The sequence below is a fragment of the Melospiza georgiana genome, chromosome 6, assembly GCF_028018845.1.
Source record: "Melospiza georgiana isolate bMelGeo1 chromosome 6, bMelGeo1.pri, whole genome shotgun sequence".
Classification (NCBI taxonomy): Eukaryota; Metazoa; Chordata; class Aves; order Passeriformes; family Passerellidae; genus Melospiza; species Melospiza georgiana.
Genome location: NC_080435.1, coordinates 1,982,618 through 2,003,327, shown reverse-complemented (window position 1 = coordinate 2,003,327; position 20,710 = coordinate 1,982,618). Strand labels below are relative to the sequence as shown.

The window sequence follows — 20,710 nt, the reverse complement described above, 5'->3', positions numbered from 1 at the left end:
TTTGATTTCCTTATTGTAAACATAAATCTCAAAAATGTTTGCCACAAATTTAGCCAAATTCAACGACTCACTTAGATGTTTCTAACTTTAAATTATCTCTGCCTTTCCTTCTTTCTTCTCACTGAGGGGAAAAAAGGGAGTACTTGCAAATGAGCCTTTTTTGTCTTTGGGCAAGGAGAGATGGTAACAATCATCAAGGCTTTAGTCATATTGATGACTTTCCTGCCTGAGGAGACTTTTTTTTGGTTGCCATCTTTAGTCATTTGATGCTTTTTTTTTTTTGCCTTTTTTTCTTTAAAGACAGGAGTGCAGCCTAAAGTTTTGAACTATGTAGATTAGTGAATTGATTGTTAAACAATTTTTTTTATTCTGAAGCAGTAATTTCTGTTGCTGGTGTAAGCATCACCTAATAGATAGTCTGGAAATACTTAACTTTGCAAGTCTGCCAAATAGTGCCTGGTATTTAAGTGTGTGAACCAGGTACTGCAGTCTCTTTTTCCCACCCTTAGGCCATGTCCTGATTGTGGAGTTTCCTGGGATGGTAACGTAGGAAGGGCCCTCTCACTTAGCTATATTCTAGATATACACACTCCATATTTCATTTGCAGTCCTGCTTTATGCATGATCTTGTCAGCCCTCTTGGGATAGAGGGTTTAGCTTAGCTTTCTCTGTGTTTAGTCTGGTGTCCTTCCTGGAGTGGGGTGTATTTAGAAAGATTTTTAGCTTTCCTCGAGGATCCCTGGATTTGTTGATCAGACACAACTGAATTGTGGAGAACTGAGGTTCGAATTGTATAATAGAAAAGAGTGTTCTTAGTAGCTCAGCTTTTAATTCGTTGTTGTTCTCAGATAGGGCTGTGGTCATTCTTCTGTTCGGTGTCTTGATTGTTCTCTATCATATGCACTGGGATTTTCTGATTTGAAGATGAAACTTTCTCACACCTATCAGCATCCTCACATTAGCCCTCTTGGTTCTGGCAGGCACTTAAACTCAATACTGTCCCTTTGCTCTGCTATTCAGGTTTTAGATATTCAACACTATGTAACTGTAAACAGCAAGTCAGGAAACCTGGTTTTGTTTCAGAGTGTTGGTTAGGTCTGTTGCTTGACCTTTCTTGCCCTCACTTTTTCCTGTACCAAGAAAAGGGAAAACTGCCTACTTCAAAAGCCTCATGGTGCTTAATCTTTTTGTTAGCTTTGAAATACTTTAGCACCCAGGTCTTTTTAAAGCAAGATTTTAAAGTGCAAAGTATTGTCCTTGTAATGCAAATTTTGAAAGTATAATCTGTTGCTCAAAAGAACCTCAGATTGAATGGGTTTTTGTAGAGGGCTTTCTTTAGGCAGTAATCATTGTAAATCTTGCCCTAATCACATCTATCCCTCAATTTAATGTGGAAGGAATTAAAAGAGAAATTTTTTTTGGTCTAAAAGGAAAAAAAGGAGAAAGGAAAAAAAATATTGTTGGCTGAAATCAAAGGCGAGAGCCTCTTAGTGCGTTTACTAGGAGAACATATGAAAAATTTGTTTAACCCTATTGTAAGAGAAGAGAATTAGTCTTTGAAACATCAGTCCAGGGGAAATTGTCGTAGAACCAACCTGATGAGTCCAAATGTATGCTTGCAGTTATATTCACTTACCTTTAGGTAAAAGTTTATATTTATCTTTCATCTACTAGAGGCAAAAGCTTTACTAGTTCAAGACTGGACTCTTCCTCTGCAGGAGCATTTAGGATCTTGCCACTCTTCCTGTCAAAAGAAAGGCCTACTTTCTTCTTGCTGTTATTTTCTTTAATATCTACTTGTGTAGTTTTTGTAAATTAAAAATTCTTGCAGCTTCACTAGAGGAAAGCAGGGAGGGGATTGTGTGTATGTATATTTTATTGAATAAGAGAACAAATCTGTGGCTGATGTTACTCATAAGCTTTCCTAATGCAAGACAACAATTGTAGCACAGATGTGCAGGAAAAAAATCTATTGTAAGACTGCAGTATTGACACATGACTGATTTTGCATAAGGTATGAAAATGGCTTCATTCTTCAGGAGGAATTGCCAACTTCTACACTCAGATTATTTTTTGAAGGTAACATTCTCTGATATCCATGTTCTTTGTGTTGTAAAGACTTTGGTGAATGCTTGGTTTTGGGAACACATCCTGCTCCTTTTTTTTGGCCTAAAGGTCATCTTCTCATGCCATGTCTGACTGTATTTGTATCTTCTCTATCTGGTTATCTGATGGAACCTGCTGGTTTGTGTTTTGCTGGATTTAGCTGAGCAGTGTTCCCTGTCACAGTCTGTACTCCATCCTACAAGGTGCTATTTCTGAACAGGCTGCATAATGGACTCTGATCAGAGAATTTAGGGATTAGAAAAGGATGGAAAAGATCAGGTGTTTCATCTAGTTTGTTGTTGTTGGGCAGTTGCTTTTTACATTGTATTCTCAAGGGTTTTTTTTAATCAAGCTAAATGTTATTGTTGTTTGATTAGGTTTTTGGTGGTTTTTCCCTGAAAAACTAATTGTCTGCTTACTAGATCTCATTTATTGGTTACATTACAGTAACACCTACATGATTCTAGCCTACATGAGAATAGGGCACACTTGTGCCTGGTGACCCACCGATCTGTGGTGAGGGCAAACCTAGGGCAGGAGAACGTGAACAGATCTGTAACGAGACTTAAACAAACCTTGGCAAGGGCTGGAGGAGGATGTGAAGCATTCAAACAAACGGGATTTTTTTTTCCACTCGTTGTCTTTTGCTACTGCTAACTCTTTGCAATGGCAGATGTAATCTTAAATCCTGAAAGGATAAAAGTCATACAGATAAGGAGGAGAACTTAGTATACTTTACTCTGCCCTTGCCATCTTCCTCAGAATACTGAAATTCTTGAGCTATTTTCCTGTGAATAAAGGCAGAATGCAGGGAATCACAATGCTTTCTGAAGAGCTGCCTGAGATCACTGATGTAGCAACATTTTCATTCAGTGAAGCAGTTAGGTCATAAGGGCCAAACTAGGCAAGCCTTTGCTGTTACACTGTTGGGTTGCTCTGGGTACATAAATGGTGATGTTTGATGTTTTTAAGGCTCCAGTTTCTGAAGTCTGTTATCAGATAAGAATCTCAGTTATTTAAAAAATTAAAATATTGCCCTCGTGGTTTAGAGTATTGACCTTTGAGTTTGCCATGCAGGAAAGTTCATTAATGATGGGGAGATTCCATTTTGAACATAGTTTATATGTTTCTGACTTTAACAGTAAACAGCAAAGAAATGTCACATTCTTGAACACCCTGAATTCTGTGCTTTTCTTATCTTCGTGGATGGAGTTAATTTTAATTGTACTTTCTTTTTGAAGAAAAGCAAAGATATAAGTTTTGCTAATAATACACAGCCTTTATTTTATTTGGTTATTGTTTAATATCTGAGCAAATACCCCTTACTCCTGGTAAGGATTCTTGGAGACAGTTCTTGTGAAGGTAGTAAGATAATCAGAAGTAGTGATGATAGAATTTAGAAAAGTTAGCTTGTTTCTGAAAAATAATAAAATCTTGAGTATGGCTTGTATACCTTTAGACATGGATTGACTTCCTTCACATTTGTTAACACTTAGAATACTTATAATGAAATGTACACTTAGTTTCTTTGAGAAGCAGATAAATTGTATCTATCTTGAGATTTCTGAGACTTATAATCTACTTTAAAAAGGTCTGTGTGATTACTGAGCAGACTGTGCTCAAGATTGTGCTGACTTTTCTGTTATTTGGCTCTTAAATGTTTGCTTCAGACTCTATATGAATTGTGTCCTTTTAAACACACAAAAATTTTCTTGCAAATAAACCCCCAAACTTTTCTGCTGTTTTCCAGGCCAAAATTCTGTCTGCCAAGTTTCATTCCAGTTATTTTTTTGCACAGTTAGAAGTTTCTCAATTTTGTGGTTACAGAATTGCTGACAAACACAGTTGTATGCAATGGTGTGTATTAGTTACGAGCATTCAGCTCATTCTTTCCTTTTAAGGTCATTCTTTCATTAACTTAGTCTCACTCACTGCTGTTTATGATACCAACACTTTTCCCTTGCTTAATTAGTTTCTTTTCTTAAAGGACACTCTTGTCCCAAGGACAGCGTCTGTACTGCAATGCAGTGATACTGCTCCTTCCCTTGCTCCACTAACTGCCAGTTAACCAAATTATTTACATTGGTGGTGCTGCTGGTGGATTCAAAGCCTTCCATTGTTTGGCTCAGCTGTGTTTAGTCAGCCCTTGCCTGCTGCCTCTGTGCTGCATATCCAGCTACGGAAATGACCATATTGCATAGAATCGTCCATTCTCCCTCCTCAGCCTCCCTCCAGCTCCAGCATGTGTGTTTGGATTGCAGTGTTCCATCTGTGGACTAAATATTTCTCTTAATCATACAATATGACTTTTTAAAAAACTCAGAAGTGCATGTGTCTCTCTATATTGCTTCCAGAGCTGGTAGGCAACATCAGCATTCCACAGCTGTCTGGGTGAGCCAAATTTGGAAGCAGAGCAAATCTGAGTAGTCTGGCTTTGGATTCATAAAAATAATGCCTCTGGCAGAAAGAGCACTCATCTTGTTCAGAAGTGTCCTTTTAGTATTGCCTTCAGATTTCTCACTAGCTGTCGTGGTCTGTGTCTTCAAGATGAGAGTATTGTTTCTGGAGTGCTGCATCAGTAAACTTTTAGTAACTGCAACAAGGTGTTGCCTCTGAAACTCCTTTGTTAGTGCATGCAGGAAGTGGCAGTTCTAACATGAGCAACGTATCCAAACATGTCTACCCTGCCCCACATAATCCTCTGTGAAAAAATCCAAAAGTAACACTGACTAAAAGTACAGCACAACACCCTGGTGCATATAGTCATTGGAACATGCTGAAACACAGCGCTTCTCTTCCTCTCCCCTTCCCGCTCTCCAAAAAAGTTCAAAAGCTCTCATTCTGATTAGTTTGAAGGTTTTTAGAGCTCCTTGATTCAGACATTCTCTTTAGTACTAATGAGTATTAGTATTGTAAAAAATAATTTCTGCTGGCTTCTTTCTTGGAGAGGGCTGACTGCTTTTTTCCTGCAATTTTGATGGAGATGGATAATCTAGAAGACACCTTGGGCAATTATTATTTTTTTCCTAAAATCATCATGATTGTTCTAAAATCACCAAAATTTCATGATGCAAGTTCCTGAAGTCTTAGAGCTCCTCAGTTCTCAGTACTGCTGCCACGTGCACTGCCTGCAGTATGAGGCAGAGAAAGAGAGATTTCTCAAATCCTTTAAATGTCCTCTGTTTAGAACTAGGTGAGCAGCTTTGCCACCAAGATAGAGCCATGAGCTGCACTCCTCCACACACATATCCCCCCCTCTTGTTTGTGAACATATCTCAGATGTTCTGTCCTAGGAGGAGAGTGAGTGAGTAAATATTTTTCCTCTGTTTGGATCAGGAAGTGGATGTTTGGTGGGGGTTCGTGTCAGTTTGTTCACCTCATCCCCACCTGACTGCTTGCTGCCTCTTTTCAGTTTCTTAAAGGAAAACACTGTGCAGTTAATTTAATAAGTCCTTTCAAAGAGGCAGAGAGGAAGCAAGGTGGGGAAAACAGAAAACTGCTGTCTTGTGATTAGTAGCACAAAATGCTGAACTTGGAGCTATAGTGTCAGGCTTTTGGGGCCAGAATTAGGGCAAATGGGGAAAGTCATTGCTCTTACACTATAAATGAATGGCAAGCAGCTATTTTAGTATTTCTTTTTGTATCAGCCAAACTAGCTCACTGCTTTTGTTAGTGAGGGGGTTTCATTTTTTGGTTTTCTTTCTTTTGTTTGAGCCAAATGTTTAAAAACACTGCAGCAGGAACTGTACATTCATCACGTGTGGCTGAATTGTGTGGCGTGAGGGTCTGAGGCAGGCAGAACTGTGGCTCTTTTGAGAAGTATTAACTGTGCAGCTCTGTAATTCTAGACTTTTCATGTATGGGTATTTTTTTCTGAAGTTTAGTCTCTCTTGCTTCCTTTAATCTCTGAAGTAAAACATTGTTTTGGAGCTTTGTCACACTGAAGTTACTGCAGCACAATACAGAATTCAGTTCCGAGTTTTGCTTTGGTACCTTTGACTGCTGTAGGAGCTTAATGAAACATCTGTGAGCAGAAGGGAAGCCAGTTTAATATTGCACTCCTATTGCTATAAAATATAATCTCAAATGATCTCAGGCAGGGCATAATACTAGCAATGATGGAAACTTTGCTTGAAGACTTGAAAGGATGGGGCATCTGGTAGGCTCACTCATGTGCAGGCAGGAGAGAGTTCTGGGCTGTGATTTGGATTAAGGGGGAGAACTGGTAATGAGGGGAGAAGCTTAATCTCAATGCAGCAGTGGTTGCACCTAAACATTAAGTCTGGTTGGTGCATATTTGTTGTGACCTTCTTATTCATGTTGGACAACTCATATATTTTTTATTAAAAATTAACTTTTCTTAGCAAAAAAAAATCTGGAATTGTTTCTTCTGCCTGTTTTTTGTGTTAAATTCTTGGTTGGGTAGGGGTTTGGGGGGATTTACAATGTTTTAGCTTACTTATTTGTCCTTTTTGAAGAAAGTGGAAAATTCCATAGAAAAAGAAATGGCTTGCTAAGACCTATGAGAAAAGAGGAGGCAAAAATAACCAAAACGCATATGATATTTAGTTTTGTTTTGATTTTTAATGCCTGAGTATTTTGAGGTGAGTACTTTATTGATCTCAATTAACAGAAAAAAGGGCTGATGAGAGGAATCCTAAATCCTTGTCTCTAAGCTTACAATTTCTACTATTAAATTCTCTCTGGTTTTAATTAAATGCCTTGAACATGATTAATAAAAGCTTGGCAACTTTGTCTTGGAGGAGGAGAACATGAGACACCAGGACTGTTCACACTGATAAAAGTGTTGTGAAGCTTTGGTGCCCAGCCTTAAGAACTTACTAGTTCTTAAAATGTGACTTCTGGTGCCTTTGTGCACTGAGCAGTCAAAGCCATGGTGCCACAAAGAGTGTGTGTGAGAGAGCAGCATATTTCTAGGGCATTCATTATGCAGAATCAATCTTATATTTTGTGTTGGTTTTGTTTAACTCTGGCTTAGGAACAATGGTTTTTTAACTTCACTGTATCTCAGGCAATGATGCATGTTTTGACCTGCATGGAATGTGGCTTCCCATCCATGTGGAGTGACTCATTCTTCACAGTTGTTGGGGCAAAGGCCTATATCAAAAGGTGTTATGCATTAAAATCTATGAATAAGCTTCCCTCTAGAACTTACTAATTCTGAGCTGGCATGCTTTTTCTGGTCCAGAAGGGACATAAAGGTCACAGCTCTCAACAAGATTTGATGGCTATTGCTCAAAACAGAAGTGTTAACAAAAAAATTGAGCTCTAGTCCTGTTTGGGAAGTGATCACTGAACAAAAAAAGAGATAAAATGTCTTCCATCTTTGGCTCACTTTCCATATTCACAATCATTTCATGTACACAGATTGAATGTAGTCCTTGAAAAGAACAGAAAATCTGTACAAGTTGCATTTAAGGTGTGCTTTAATTAACTTTAGGTTGCTTTATGGAACAAATTCCATATTTGTTGCTTTTTTAAAGACAGTCTGGAATTTGTGAACCTTTGGTTTTGTTTTGTGTATGTCAATAAGAATGGATACAAATACTCCAGCTGTGAATATACAGCCTTATATGGGACAAGGAAACTAGCTAATCCTGCCACATGAGGGTTTTAGGTAATAATGTCATGTGATAACATAATTCTTGCCTACTTGGCAATATTTTTAGATGAAGCTAGTTCAAGATTAGCTAAGTAACTTATTTTAGCATTTCTTGCAATAACATGTTAGTAAGATGTCCTTTTATTTAAGACATCTGGAACTGATTGTGGAGTTTAAACATCCTCTGATGCCCTGTAGAGATATAAATAGAAGCAGGAGAGAGAGAATGGCCAGCCTGTCTACATTTGGAGAAAATGTCATCTGGTGCCAGAGCAAGGGTGAAAGACTGCTTGGTTCAAGAACCAGCTAACAAAAGTAAAAGGACAGCCTTTTTAAGGCAAAGTGCTCTGTCCAACTTTGCTAATGTATTTTTTATTAACAAAACTACTCACAGTCTTTAACTTTTCTCTTCTGAAGACTTTACAAACATAGCATTTTGATAGCTTGTCATTCAGGTTTCAAATTAAGATTTTTCAGCAATTGAAAGAAGAAACTAAGTAAGATTATAGTTTCCTGGGCTTGTTTGTTTGAAAAGCCTGAGGCAGATTAAAGAGAGTTGTGTCTCTAAGTAGCTGAGTTGGTACGTGCAGCCCATCTCACTGAGTCCCACCTGTGTTTTCCCAGCTCCCTGCTCCGCTACGGCGGGAACCTTTCCCTTCAGAGCGCCATGAGCGTCCGCTTCAACAGCAACGGCACGCAGCTGCTGGCGCTGCGGCGGCGCCTGCCCCCCGTGCTCTACGACATCCACTGCCGCCTGCCCGTCTTCCAGTTCGACAACCAGGGCTACTTCAACTCCTGCACCATGAAGAGCTGCTGCTTTGCAGGTGATCGCGATCAGGTAATGAGCAATGTGTGGCATCTCAGCACCTCAGGAATGAAGTGCAGAGTGACCGAGACCACCCTCGGGGGGCGTGGGAGTCCTGGAATGTTGCCAGAAGTGTCTGGTGGAAAAGGCTCCCAATATTCCCAGTTAGATTGTGCCTGGGCCAGTCTGACCCTCGCTGCTGGGCCAAAGGCAGCAACTGCGGTGTATCACCCCAGAGATACCTTGGCTTGCTGGTGGTTGCAGCTGGGCACTGAACAAGTCCAGGCTTGTTAGGAACCCCGTTTACCTCAGGAGGAATGGCTTCAGGCGATGGTGAAGAGAAAAAGGAGAGGATTCTGCTGGAGGGTTTAATGTCCAGAGGTTTATTCCATGGTTACAGAGGTCTGAACGTGAGCAACTGCTCCAACAGAACCCGGCCGCATGCTCTGATCACCTTTTTAAACTCAGGGACAGGGGGAGGGGAGGTACAGGTGAGCCACCAAGCAGGTGAGAGGGGCAGGGTCTCAGGGGAAGATGACACCCAGACAGGCCAATGACCTCTGGGCATAGGGGCATCCTTTGAACTTGACCAACCACACAACGCCTTGCTGGAACGTTCAGCCTGAACATTGACAGGACTCACTCAGCATGGGGGCAAGGGGGAAGGGAGAGAGGTATAGGCACACCTGGGGGAATGACCTGGAAGGCCAAAATGGGACATTACAGCACACCACAACGTCTGGTGGCTGGACTTTGATCCTACAAGGGAGACGACACCTGTATGAGGATGGGAGGATTTCACTGGGTGAATGGTGAAGGGATAAGTTAATTAGAGTGTAAAACACAGGGTTTAGGATTTCTGTACAGGGGGGTTTAGAGAAGTAAGATGGAGGAATTGGGGCGTATCCTGTCCTTCTTCTTCTTCTTCTCCTCCATCTTCTGTGGTGATGTTGGCACTTTGGGATTGGTTATTACTAGAAGTGCACTGATCAATAAGGGTGACAGGTATTGGAGGAAAAAGGTAAATATTGTATACGTAACTTTGAGTATAAAGATAGGTGACCGCCCCGGGGGCTCTCAGTGTGCTCATGGCTGGCTGCTGTGCAGACTTCTGTCGGGCCGAGAGAAAATCTTTTAGATAAACAACTAAAAAACACTGAAGATCGAGAAAAAACCTAAAGCCTCTTCTCGTCCTTTGAGGCGCAGGCTGTCCAAGGCCATCCCTGAGCCTTTCCAGGCCATAAATCAGCCGGGAGAAATCCGGCAGTGATTGGGATCAGGTAATGAGCAATGCTGCCCTGAGTCTCCAGAGTTTCCATGACTGTTTGGGAACGCCGTTGTGAGGGTGGCTTCTTTCTGATTCAGCAGATAACGCAGGAAGCAGGACACGTACGGGCTTATTCAGAACTGTTTTGCAATGTGGGCTCTGAAAGAAGGAAAACATACCAGAACACAGGAGAAGCTTTACCTGTTGTTTGATGTGATCTAATACTTACTTGGAAGATGACATGCAGAAGAAAATATTTGCTGGTTTTTTAGGTCCAATTAATACAATGTTATCTACTCATCTACATATGATATGGAAGGATCTTCCTTGCATTTCAGTTTTGTTACAGAGTGGCGTAGAGGCAATCCCACAAAATGTAAATATTGTGTATTTATAGAGTTATTAATTCTTATTTCAAATTATAATGTTTCTCATTTAATACTTGACTACTACATCAGGTAGAATAGGATTTTGTAGTCACTGATCTGTAAGTGATGATGACAGGTAGTTAGGAAGGAATAGTCCATTACTTCACTGAGGCAGGGCTCTGTCCCTACTACTGATCACAGAGAAATAGGTCACACATAAAGTGGCTAACAGAAGTTCTTATGATTCTAGAACCAGATATTGTCTTTGGAGAGCTGTATTTAATAATCACAAGCACTGTTAAAGGACAAAATATGTATTTTCAAGTTATGATAGTATCAAACTATGATCTGAAAATTTCTTAACTGTCATCAGCAAAATTCCTGCAGTCAGAACTTGATCACTAATTCTGTTGCTGCTGCTGCAGGAGGCAGAGTTGAGCTTCTTTCAGATTGCAAGAAGGAAATACATTCATGTCACTGAATTTGAGCAGTGTTCCTTAGTTCTGAATATTTTTTGACAAGAGTGTGAAAATGTGATAATGAAACTCATTTAAAACAATTGAGTGGCTTACTTTAAAGCATTGGAAAAACACATGTGTTGGTTAAGAAGAAAACCACTGACAATTTGTGTTCTATTATTTAGTCAGCCTAAAGATAACACACTTTTCTCCTCTGGAACTCAGTGTAGAGCCTAAATTGTGTACACTCTGACACATAATTTGGCTTCTCATTTGTTACTAAAGATGTAGAGAAAAGTCTTAGTATATGCTGCTCTGCTTTCTAAGGCATTTTCTGATGGGTATGGTGTTATTTTAAGAGGAGTATGTCTGTTCTGTATCAGGCTGATGTGATACTTCAGGAGCCTACATTTTAAAAGAACTTCATATTCTTGTGGCTTGACAGACCTTCTGTTCAGATAAATAGCAGCAGGTAATGCTGCTAATGAGTTGGAAATCAGCAAAAGACTATTATAGTCTCTCGTAAAACTATATGAAGCTAACAGAGAAGATTAACTTTTCTGTGGAATGTTGGAGAGATGTGGAATTTGACATTTAGACACAAGCTCATACCCATCTTCTAACTGGAAGGAAAAATGATGAGGTCAGAAAATGCCAACACATGCTCCAGCTCTGTCTGAAACTGCCCAGTAATGTTCAAATTCAGTGACTAAGACTGTCAACACTAGGGATAGCCTTCATAGGGACTGCCTTTTACAGGGAACCCAATTGCAGTTGCAGGTATATGTAGAAAAGAAGATTAGAGTTGGAACCTATTGGAAGATAGACAAGGTGAACAAAATAATCATTTTTTTGAGTTTCACCTTTCTGTACAATGAGTATGCTTTTGTATAATGCATGCAAGTCTTCACCCCTGTGAATCAGAATTCATCAAAAGAACTAATAGTTCTGTATCCAATTTAATCTGGCTCCTGTTGCCTCACCCTTTTAATATTGCTGTTCTTAGCATTTATAAAGAGTGTCTCTCATTTGAGATCCATGAAAAGTAAACTTTACAGAATACCTTGCTTGTATTTCCTCAGGATCAAAATTTTGTGTGGGCTAAGGCTCATTTGAAGGGACTTGTGGGTAAGCAAGTTGCTTTCCAATTGTGAGTGGCACTTGTGATAGGAAGGCTTCTTTAGCAATTTTTTCACATTGAACCTCTGATTTTCTCTGTCTTCGATTCTTCTTTTCATCTTTATTAAACTGCCAACTTGATATTTTTTCTCCTTTAAGCTTTCTTAAATAGTTAGGTTGTACCTTTCTTATAGAGCACAGTAAATTAAAAATGGAGTCTCCTGTGTTGAAAAACTATTATGTGTTGTCTGCACAGGTAATTCGTCTCATAAAGTTGCATTTCTATACTATATTTTAATTCTGATAAGAAAGGATTATCCTGAACTCATCACTGTTTAGAATGCAATTGCATTGGGAAAAAAGTGAACTGCTGAGAGGGGGAGGCCTTGTCCAGCAGAGGTAATGCAAGACCTTTCACTGATACCACTTCTTTACTTGGCAGCAGCATTTACTTATTTTCCTGGGTTAATGACTTGTACTGACACTCAGAGTTCTGACAAGCATTTGGATGTGATATAGGGATCAGAAGATCGATGGGAGATGGAGAAATGGCCTTTCAGCTCTGTAACACTCAGCTCCTCGCAGAACTGTAGCCTTTGCTAATCTTCCTCTCAAGTTTGTACATAGCAAAGGGTTTGCTCACAGGAAGTTTTCTTGTAAATTATGGCCATCAGGGTTTAAAACCCTATAACTGCTGGTTTTGGGTTGCCTTTGGAAATTTGTTTTAATGCAGTGGTGAAAATCTACGGTAAAGGTAAATAACATCCTGTTCCAAATGGGTTGCATTCTGATATGGCAGAAATGAGCAGATTCTGAGCTGCTAGCACACAACTTAAGAGTTCTCTTGGAGATTGCCTTTATATCTTAAGAAGCCAAATGCTTAAGTTCTCAAAATGACCAGAAGTGTTCTTACTTTGACAAGGTATGTGTATTAAAATGATGAAATTTCTTTGCAGAAACAAAACACAGACTACTAGTTGGGGAACAGTTTGATTGGTTTGTCTGTTGATGGGGTTAGACTTTCTAATATTTTCTCAGTATTGTTTTTTTGGGGGGGGCTCACAGATTGTGATAGGTACTCAAAAGGACTTGGAGCCAGAGCTCCTGATGTGTCACTCGAGAGGGAAGTCTGCTACCATCAGGTGTGCAGTGATCTGTATACCACCTCCTTTTACTGGAGCATCTGAGATGCAAGTAGATTGAAACATCTTAGCAAAGAATGGTATATCATTAATGCTTTAAGGTACCAAATGCTGAAAGACTCACTTGTTAAGTACAATGTTTTTGTTTTGTTTTCTTCTTTTTTTAAGAATACGTTCTGAAATGCTTATGTGATTTTGAGTTCTTGCAGTTATTGTGGGTTGCAGCACAAGCTAAGTGATGGGGATCTTAGAGGATGAACAGCTTTTTTTTTCTTTTTGTGGCCTTGCAAACTATTGTTTGCCTCCAAAAGCCCTAGTCCTTCTGAGCCTGATTTCAAAGTCCATGAGCAGTGTCTGTGTGTCTGTATATATATATTTATATATACACGCACATGAGCAATTTTCCTAGAAATGCCACATCATGCTTTTTTTGTTTCTTGCAACTACCAAAGCTTGAGAGGCATTGTTTAGCTGATATTTTATTTGCACCCATTTAAACTTACCTTTGTGTGCTCCTCTCAGAATTTTTTCTTTTGTCCTTGTCATTGGTGTAATGACCTATTCGCATGACACCAATTTTTCTACTTTTTGAGGAGGAGCTCTGATGTTGAGGCATAAACAGGTTCAAAATGATGTGGTGTTTGCATTATCCAGGAGCTCACTTCAATCATACAGCTGTGAAAGAGAGTAAGGGTAAGGTAGGCTGGATGGATCCAGCATGACTCTCAGCTTCCCACTGCCTTTGTTGGCTATAGAGATTTGTGTGAGAACATAATTTATCCGTTCTTCTGGGCATCTAGGTCCACAATTTTAAAAACAGTTTATTTATACACTCAAGTCCCACTGACTTTAGTATGTGCCAGTGTTTAATTATATACAAATATTAAATGTGTGAGACTGTCTGGTCATGTCGCAGTGCTGGGTGAGTTTCTATTATTCTTGTCAGCATTAGAATTTGGGAAATACTGATTAAATACTAAGGATTTTTGATTGCTAGACTGGTACAGAAAATAGCTTATATCTGAGGATACAGAAAGTATTGCAGGACTTTGGGTACCCAACCAAATGTGTATTTAAGTATAGGAGCCTCAGGGCTATAGTGATGGGCAACAGCAAAAAAAAAAGGCCCAGAAAGAAACCACAAAACACAACCACTCTCCAAACTCAAATAGTCCAAAAGGTTTTCTTGCTCAAGAATTATTGCCTGTGTCACAATGATGAATGCTATCAGTTCATTCCTGTTTCTCCCTGTGTAGATAATGTGAGGCTGTATAAGGCTTGTGGCTGTAAAATCAACTGCGTATTGCCTGTTTTAAAAAGGCGGGGGTGGGGAGAAATAACTTGTACCCTGTGAATCAAACAAAAAGCGTCTTGACTCTGGCATGCCCTCAGACATTACATCACCACTCAGCCTTTTCTGTTGACATTACACTGGTATAGGAGAGTTTCAGGAATGCACTGCTCACGGTACTGCAAGGCTGCTCCAACTCCCTATAAAATTACAACCCTCATTATGCTGAAATTTGTGTTCTGAATAGCCCTGGTTAGGGACAAGCCAGCTTTTTTTGCAGGACAGAATTATTTCATGAATGTAACTCTTCCAAAAAGGAGGTTAGCTGTATACATGCTGGGGGTCTTGTATGGTTGTATATTGCCTTTATAAAGAAAGAGAACTTTTCTTCAGTGGTGTTCTTTGTGTCATCTAATTTGAAGGTCATTTATCACAGGAAGTAATGCTTATCAATGTCTAGGTTTAAGAACTAGCAAGAAGAAAGGGAATTATTCTTTTAGAGAATACATTTTAAATTTCCTGTGCACGGAAGACTTCCTAATGAATAGTAGCTTATTGCAGTCAGCATTTCTTAATATATGAAAAGCATTCAGTGTGCAAATATGTTGCTGTGCTTGGATTAAAAGAAAATTGGTATCTTACTCTATCTTAAATTTGGTTTCTTCCAATAATTATTGATGACACTGTATTTTGGTTTTTGATTTATCTAAGTAGCAGTTTAAATTCTACCTATATCCATAATACCTACATATAAAGTCCATGTATGAGATTTATCTAGCAGTGAAATTGCTTATTCATTTTCCCCCATTATTTTTGGTTATTGACATTGGGAGGGTTATACTGTAAATGCCTCTTTGGAGTCAAGGTCTCAACAGCAGGAGCTATGAGTCTTCTTTAGCCATTCTTGTTCTGATTGCCTCTTCCCCCATTCCTGGTGCATCCTGCCAGCCCCATTTCCTGTCTCCCTTTCCTGAGTTCCTACAAGCCCTTGGGGGAGGATTTTCGACATCTGCACAGCAATACATAAACCCAAAAGGACCCATACTGAAATTAAATTCTGGTGGAGTAGAACTCAAGACTCAGGAGACTTTGAATTTTGCAGGCTTTGTGTTCCTCATAGTACATCATGGGAGATCCGTAGTTAGCAGCACTTCTCATATGCTCAGGTAAATGTGTTGATTTCTTTGTAATGTAATAGAAGTATTTTCCCTGCCATAGAAATCCTCGGTAAGGATTTTTAAGTTGCTTTTGTTCATTAATAAAATTCCTGTTATGGCCTTTCTGCATTACAAAAAGGCAGCTGTAAAAATGTTGATGGATTATTCTCAATGATGCTTCTGTAAGCATTTGAAAGTGTCCCACACAGAGTTGGCTGCTTCTAAGAGTAGGGATTTAGGGAGTGAGAATGCAAACTTTTGGCTTTGAAATTTATGTACTAGAAGCAATTTGTATTTCTCCAGTCTGCTGTGTCTCACTGCTTTACTTTTTCCAGTTCATGAGATAGGCATGCTTCTTACTGAGGAACAAAGCTTCTGTTGTTAAAACGCCTTTTGGACTCACCTGTTTGGTTCTCAGGCTGAGATGGAAAACTTTTAAGCTCTTTTTTGTGCCAGTTTCAGCCTCTTGAAAAGCAGTCTCAAGGAGTACAGGCTAGTATGTAAAGAGTACAGGCTGTCCTGGCTGGTGTGAAAAAAGATGTCTGTTTTCACAGTATTGTGAGCCTTCTTTGAAATCGTTAAATATTGGAAAAAAAACCCCAAAAAACTATAATTTGTGCCTGAGAATTTATTATCAAGTAGAAGATAAAAGGTTGTGTGTGTAGATACTTTGTAGGCAAATTATTTTCTTAACTGTAAGTTCTCCAAAACACATCTCAGAGAGAGTTTTCACAGTTATGTCTCCTCTTACTTTAGGTTTTCTCTTTGAAAGAAGGGAATAAGAGGTTAGTGGCTTGCACAGGTGACTGCTCATTGTTTTGTCATCTCCTGGTTAACTGCTGTGGAGAGAAGGATCTCCAGCTGGTGACAATGAGAGCTGCTACAAGGAGGCAGCCACTCTGGCTGGGGCTGCAGTTTGAGGCACCAACAAGGCAGTGTGCCCTTCAGGGGACATCCTGTGCTTCCCCTGGGCTGTGCTGGCACCCATCTGACCCTACAGGATCTGGCTGAAATACAGAAATGGCAATGCTATATTGAATGACTCATGACAATTTGTATGAGGTTTTACTGCTGCAGCTACTGAATCAGACCACTGCTGTTAGGGGTTCCAGTGTTGGCAGAAGACATGTGGGTGGGAACAGACCTGCTGGGGAAGCCAGCCAGTGATGATTGCAGCAGTCTTTCAAGCTGTACTCAGTGGGAATTCTATACTAAAAACCTAGATTTATCAACACCTAGATTCAGCAGCATAAAGGTACCAGCCTGGAAATACTTGGCTAATTGACTGTTGTCCTTAATTGTTTTGCCTTGTTGTTTCCTTGCTTATTTGTTTCTTGATTCATTTGGAATAGGAAAATGTTTTTTCTTCCTCCATAGTTGTGTCCCTACCTTGTTTCCTATCTGGCTAGTAGATACTCTAACAATAAAAATGAATGGAAAGTAAACCTGTGGGTTTTCTACCTACAGAAAATGCAGACAACATGAAACTAGGATCAAATTGTAAATTATCAGTCATTTTTTAAAATGGAAAAATAGCAGGGGAAGCTTTTTTTTTTCATAAGATGTGTAGAGCAGTCTTGACACCACAAAAGGTTTAGAATCGGCTGTAAAAAAATTTTTGTTGTGTTCTGTCAAGTACCTCTCATACAAAATGTAACATATAACAAGACTGGTGTTCATGGTTGTGGTTTTTTTGCACATACATTTATATATACACACATAAAAATCACACACAGGTATACAGTGTCTATGAGGGCAGCTTTCCTATGCTTTGCTTCTTTTTGTTTATAGCTTGCTTATCCCCCTTGAAGTAGCTCCATGAGAAGCAGATTGTCATGTTCACTCTGGGATTTTGTTGGGCTAAACCCTTTGGGGTTTCCTGATGTTTAGTTAGTGAGATGTATCTATGGTATTGCTTAGTTTTCAGTGGCTAATTACAAGGTATCTCTCTCCTGTCTGTGTCACAGCTGCCCTCTTGTAAAAGAATATTTCTGTACAATCCATAATTCCAGAGTGTTCAGCTTCTTTATTAAATTTGAAATTGGCTGTTGGGCTTAGAAGTTCTTGGAGACAGAGAGCTGTCACAAAGAACAAAATGGCACAAGCCCTGTTTACTTAGGAAAACTTTCCTCCTTGGATAAATACACCCTTTCCTCCTTGGATAAATACAGTTTTTATATTCTTCATGTGAATTGATTCCTTTTCCACAGCTGATTGCTGTGAATTCCAGTCTATTTTGGACAATGTTTTTCAGACTTCAGTGATGCTTCATGTCAAACTGTGTTTTCCTCAATGCTTATCAGTGTATATTCCACCACAGAAGTGATGTGTGAAGTCTTGAGGAATTAAGACTTGAGCCTAGCAGACTGCCCCAAACCAGATTCTTTATTTGTTATCTTAGGAAAAGAACCAAAAGTATTCACCCCACCAATTAATTATGTTATGTTACAGGTAAAATAAAGGTCTGTGCATCCTGTCTCTTAAAGGATATATGCAAAGCACCAGCCTGTTTCAAACTTGGATGCCTCTGTGCTTCTCTCCCAGCATGTGGGTTTTGCACTACTTGAGGAAGCCAAGGGACAGCTCACTAAAACCCCGAGAAAAATTCTGTCTGCTCTTATCTTGTCTGCACCAAGTTTCATTGGCCCCTCTGAAGAAAGGGCAGACGTGCCCAAGTGAGTGGGAATTGAGATTTAAGAAGTTTAATCTCTTTAAAAGCTATAAACAGCAGCATGAAATTCAAATCTGACAAGCATTTTCCTGCTAGTAACTTAGCAGTACTTGCTTTTAAAATGGTTATAATTTCTGTGCCTTTATCTGTTGTTTGTGCATGCATATATATAATTATTTGGTGATAGTGCTTTTTGATTTGTGCATTTAAGACAGGCTCCTATATTCTTCTTGTTCTCCCCTACATTAGTAGGGCCATTCAAGAGACTTGAAAAAATTATCCATGTCTGTTAGTCCTTTATCTAGGGCCAAAAGCTCGAAAATCTGATGTAGGTCATAAGCAATACGACATTTTATGGGAGCAGAAAGTGTGGATGTTGGAGACTAAAATAAGATGCAATTTAGATAACATTTTATTGAAATAATCCATATTTAGTAGCACTGAGGAAATGTAGCTTGTGGGATTTTAAAAGCTTTCAAACTGGCAGTGCTATGAACAAAAAATAAATTCCCTAGAGTGGTAGTACTCTGCAAAATGCAATGCTAATGCTACTGTTACTAGACTACAGAAGCAGATTAGATCGTCATTTATTTATATCAACTGCTGTAATTTCCTTAGGGAGAGAGAAAATGAGAAGAGTTACAGTGGAATGAGTGGGGAGTGCTAGTCCAATGTAATTCTTTCAGATTCCTGATGGTGCTTCATTTTAAGCATTTTATGTGTACTTGAAACCCAGACTGAATTGGTGTTTTCTCCCAGGAGCAGACTCTAACCATGCCTGAGAGTTTTCTTCCTTCTAAGGCAAACTTCTGAATCAGCAGCTCATAGTCATCTGGAAGGCTTTTCCTGTCATAGTTGCTAACAGCTAGGCATAGAAGCTGACTCTGTCCTTGAAAAAAATTCCAGTATTAACAGCAAGTGTTTTTTCTGTCTAATCTTGTGCTTGCACAAATATTTTAAGTGTTGATTTCTGAAGTCCTGGTCAGATACAACAGCAAAAAGACAGACAATGAATCAGGTGGGTTTAATATTGGTCTGTTCCCCCCAGACATCTGAGCTCCTCAAGCAGGGTCTGGTTTGATTCCTAATTTAGCACTGCAGTGGTTCTTGAGGTTATGTTCAGCTTGAGTTTGTCTTTAGGGGGGAGGGTGGAAGGAGGACAGTGCTTGATGTCTGAGCTATTTAGTTGTCTCTGTGAATGCACATTTTTGCCTCCCCCTGGCTTGCCTCTGTGATTTGATTATCTGGGCTTTTGTTCTTAAAGTGACTGAATAGAAGATACTCTGCTAGGGATCTATCCCCTCAGGACCAAAAATCCTTGTTCACAGTTAAAGTGGAGCCATACCATATCCAGGATGACATTCCTTCATCTACCCTTCCTCAAGCTCTCCTTTTTTTTTTTCCTTTCTGTTCTTTCATTTTCAGAAGTCTACTCCATTCTCTCAGGATTTGAGCCTTATTAACTAGAGTTTGGTGAACTTAATAGTAACTATTTCTTTTTCTAGTAATAGGGACTGACTTCTTAGTTTTCTTAATTCTTATTCTACAACTGTGAACTAGTGCAGTGAACTATTGGTTTATTGTTATATTAGTAATGAATATATCAAAGAAAACTTTTCACAGATGGTCCTGTAAATGTCCCAGTAACATCAGTCCAGCTGTGCTCTCTAGAGGCCTGAGGTTCTAATTATCTTGTGCAGAGAGTACTAATTGGAATTGAGGATTGTTCTCCAAATGTCATGCAGTTTGTGACTTTGGCAGCTTGGGTGCTCACCCTTGAAGCTTCATGTGCACATTGTTCTTGCAATGGCTGCAGTCATGAGGTTCTTCTGGCAATCTCTTAGTATTAACCAGAAAAGCTGCTTTCTGCTTTTCAGGCCCATATCACCTAGTCTTACAGGAAAAGACAAATGTATTTGGGAATTCAATCTTATGTTGTGAGAACAGCAGGAAAGCATGTACCCCAAAGGTTTTCTTACAGGGAAAGAGAGCAGAAAACAATGCTGGCTGTTACAGTGGTGGTAGTGTAATGGCAGATACAAAATATTTGGATATTTTGTGGAATATGATCAATTTCTGGTGATTATTGGCAGACCTAACCATCAAAAGAAAATTTAATTTTATATTAAAAGTTCACTACTCATAGCACATTGCTTACAGCATGAAACTTGTGTGCATGACTTTATCAGTTAATGCTTTTGGCATTTACTAGTGGCTGTTTTGTGTCAAGATTAAAGCCATAAGTAGTTTTTCAGTTCAGATCCCGAGCTGAGCTTGTTATGTGACTGGACATAATTGCATTGCAGATGTTTAATTCATTCCTCTTTGCTTTCTCTTAATTCACTCCAGAGTACTTTAGTGTCATAGACAGGTAGAAGAATTGTAAAGGAAAGGCCCCTCCACCCCTTTTTTAAAAATTATTTTAGGACTTTTATTTTCTTGATACAAATATACAAGACATATCTGCTGATAGACTTAGAGGAACAAAAAAAAAAAAATTAGGAGAGCAAAAAACAAACAACCCCCCTCTCAAAACCATTTTGTTTTCAAAAACATTTGAGAAAAAGAAGTTCTGGGAGATATGTTGTAAATATGCAGTTGAATCAAAGATAACCACTGCATAAGCAAAGCCTCCAAGCACAGAGGTTAATTCTAGCCATGTAATACTGCTGAAACAGACCAAAGTAAAATACTGCGGGAGTT

The 20,710-nt window shown here is 39.3% G+C and overlaps 1 protein-coding gene across 2 annotated transcripts in view; it reads left to right on the top strand.

The window, feature by feature from the left end:
• Positions 1-20,710, top strand: part of DCAF5 (DDB1 and CUL4 associated factor 5) — a 68,261-nt gene that overhangs the window by 25,512 nt on the left and 22,039 nt on the right. For both annotated transcript variants that reach the window (XM_058026003.1, XM_058026004.1), the window contains exon 6: positions 8,354-8,567. In XM_058026003.1, coding sequence (XP_057881986.1) covers positions 8,354-8,567 — 214 coding nt within the window. The remainder of the gene's footprint in view (positions 1-8,353; positions 8,568-20,710) is intronic.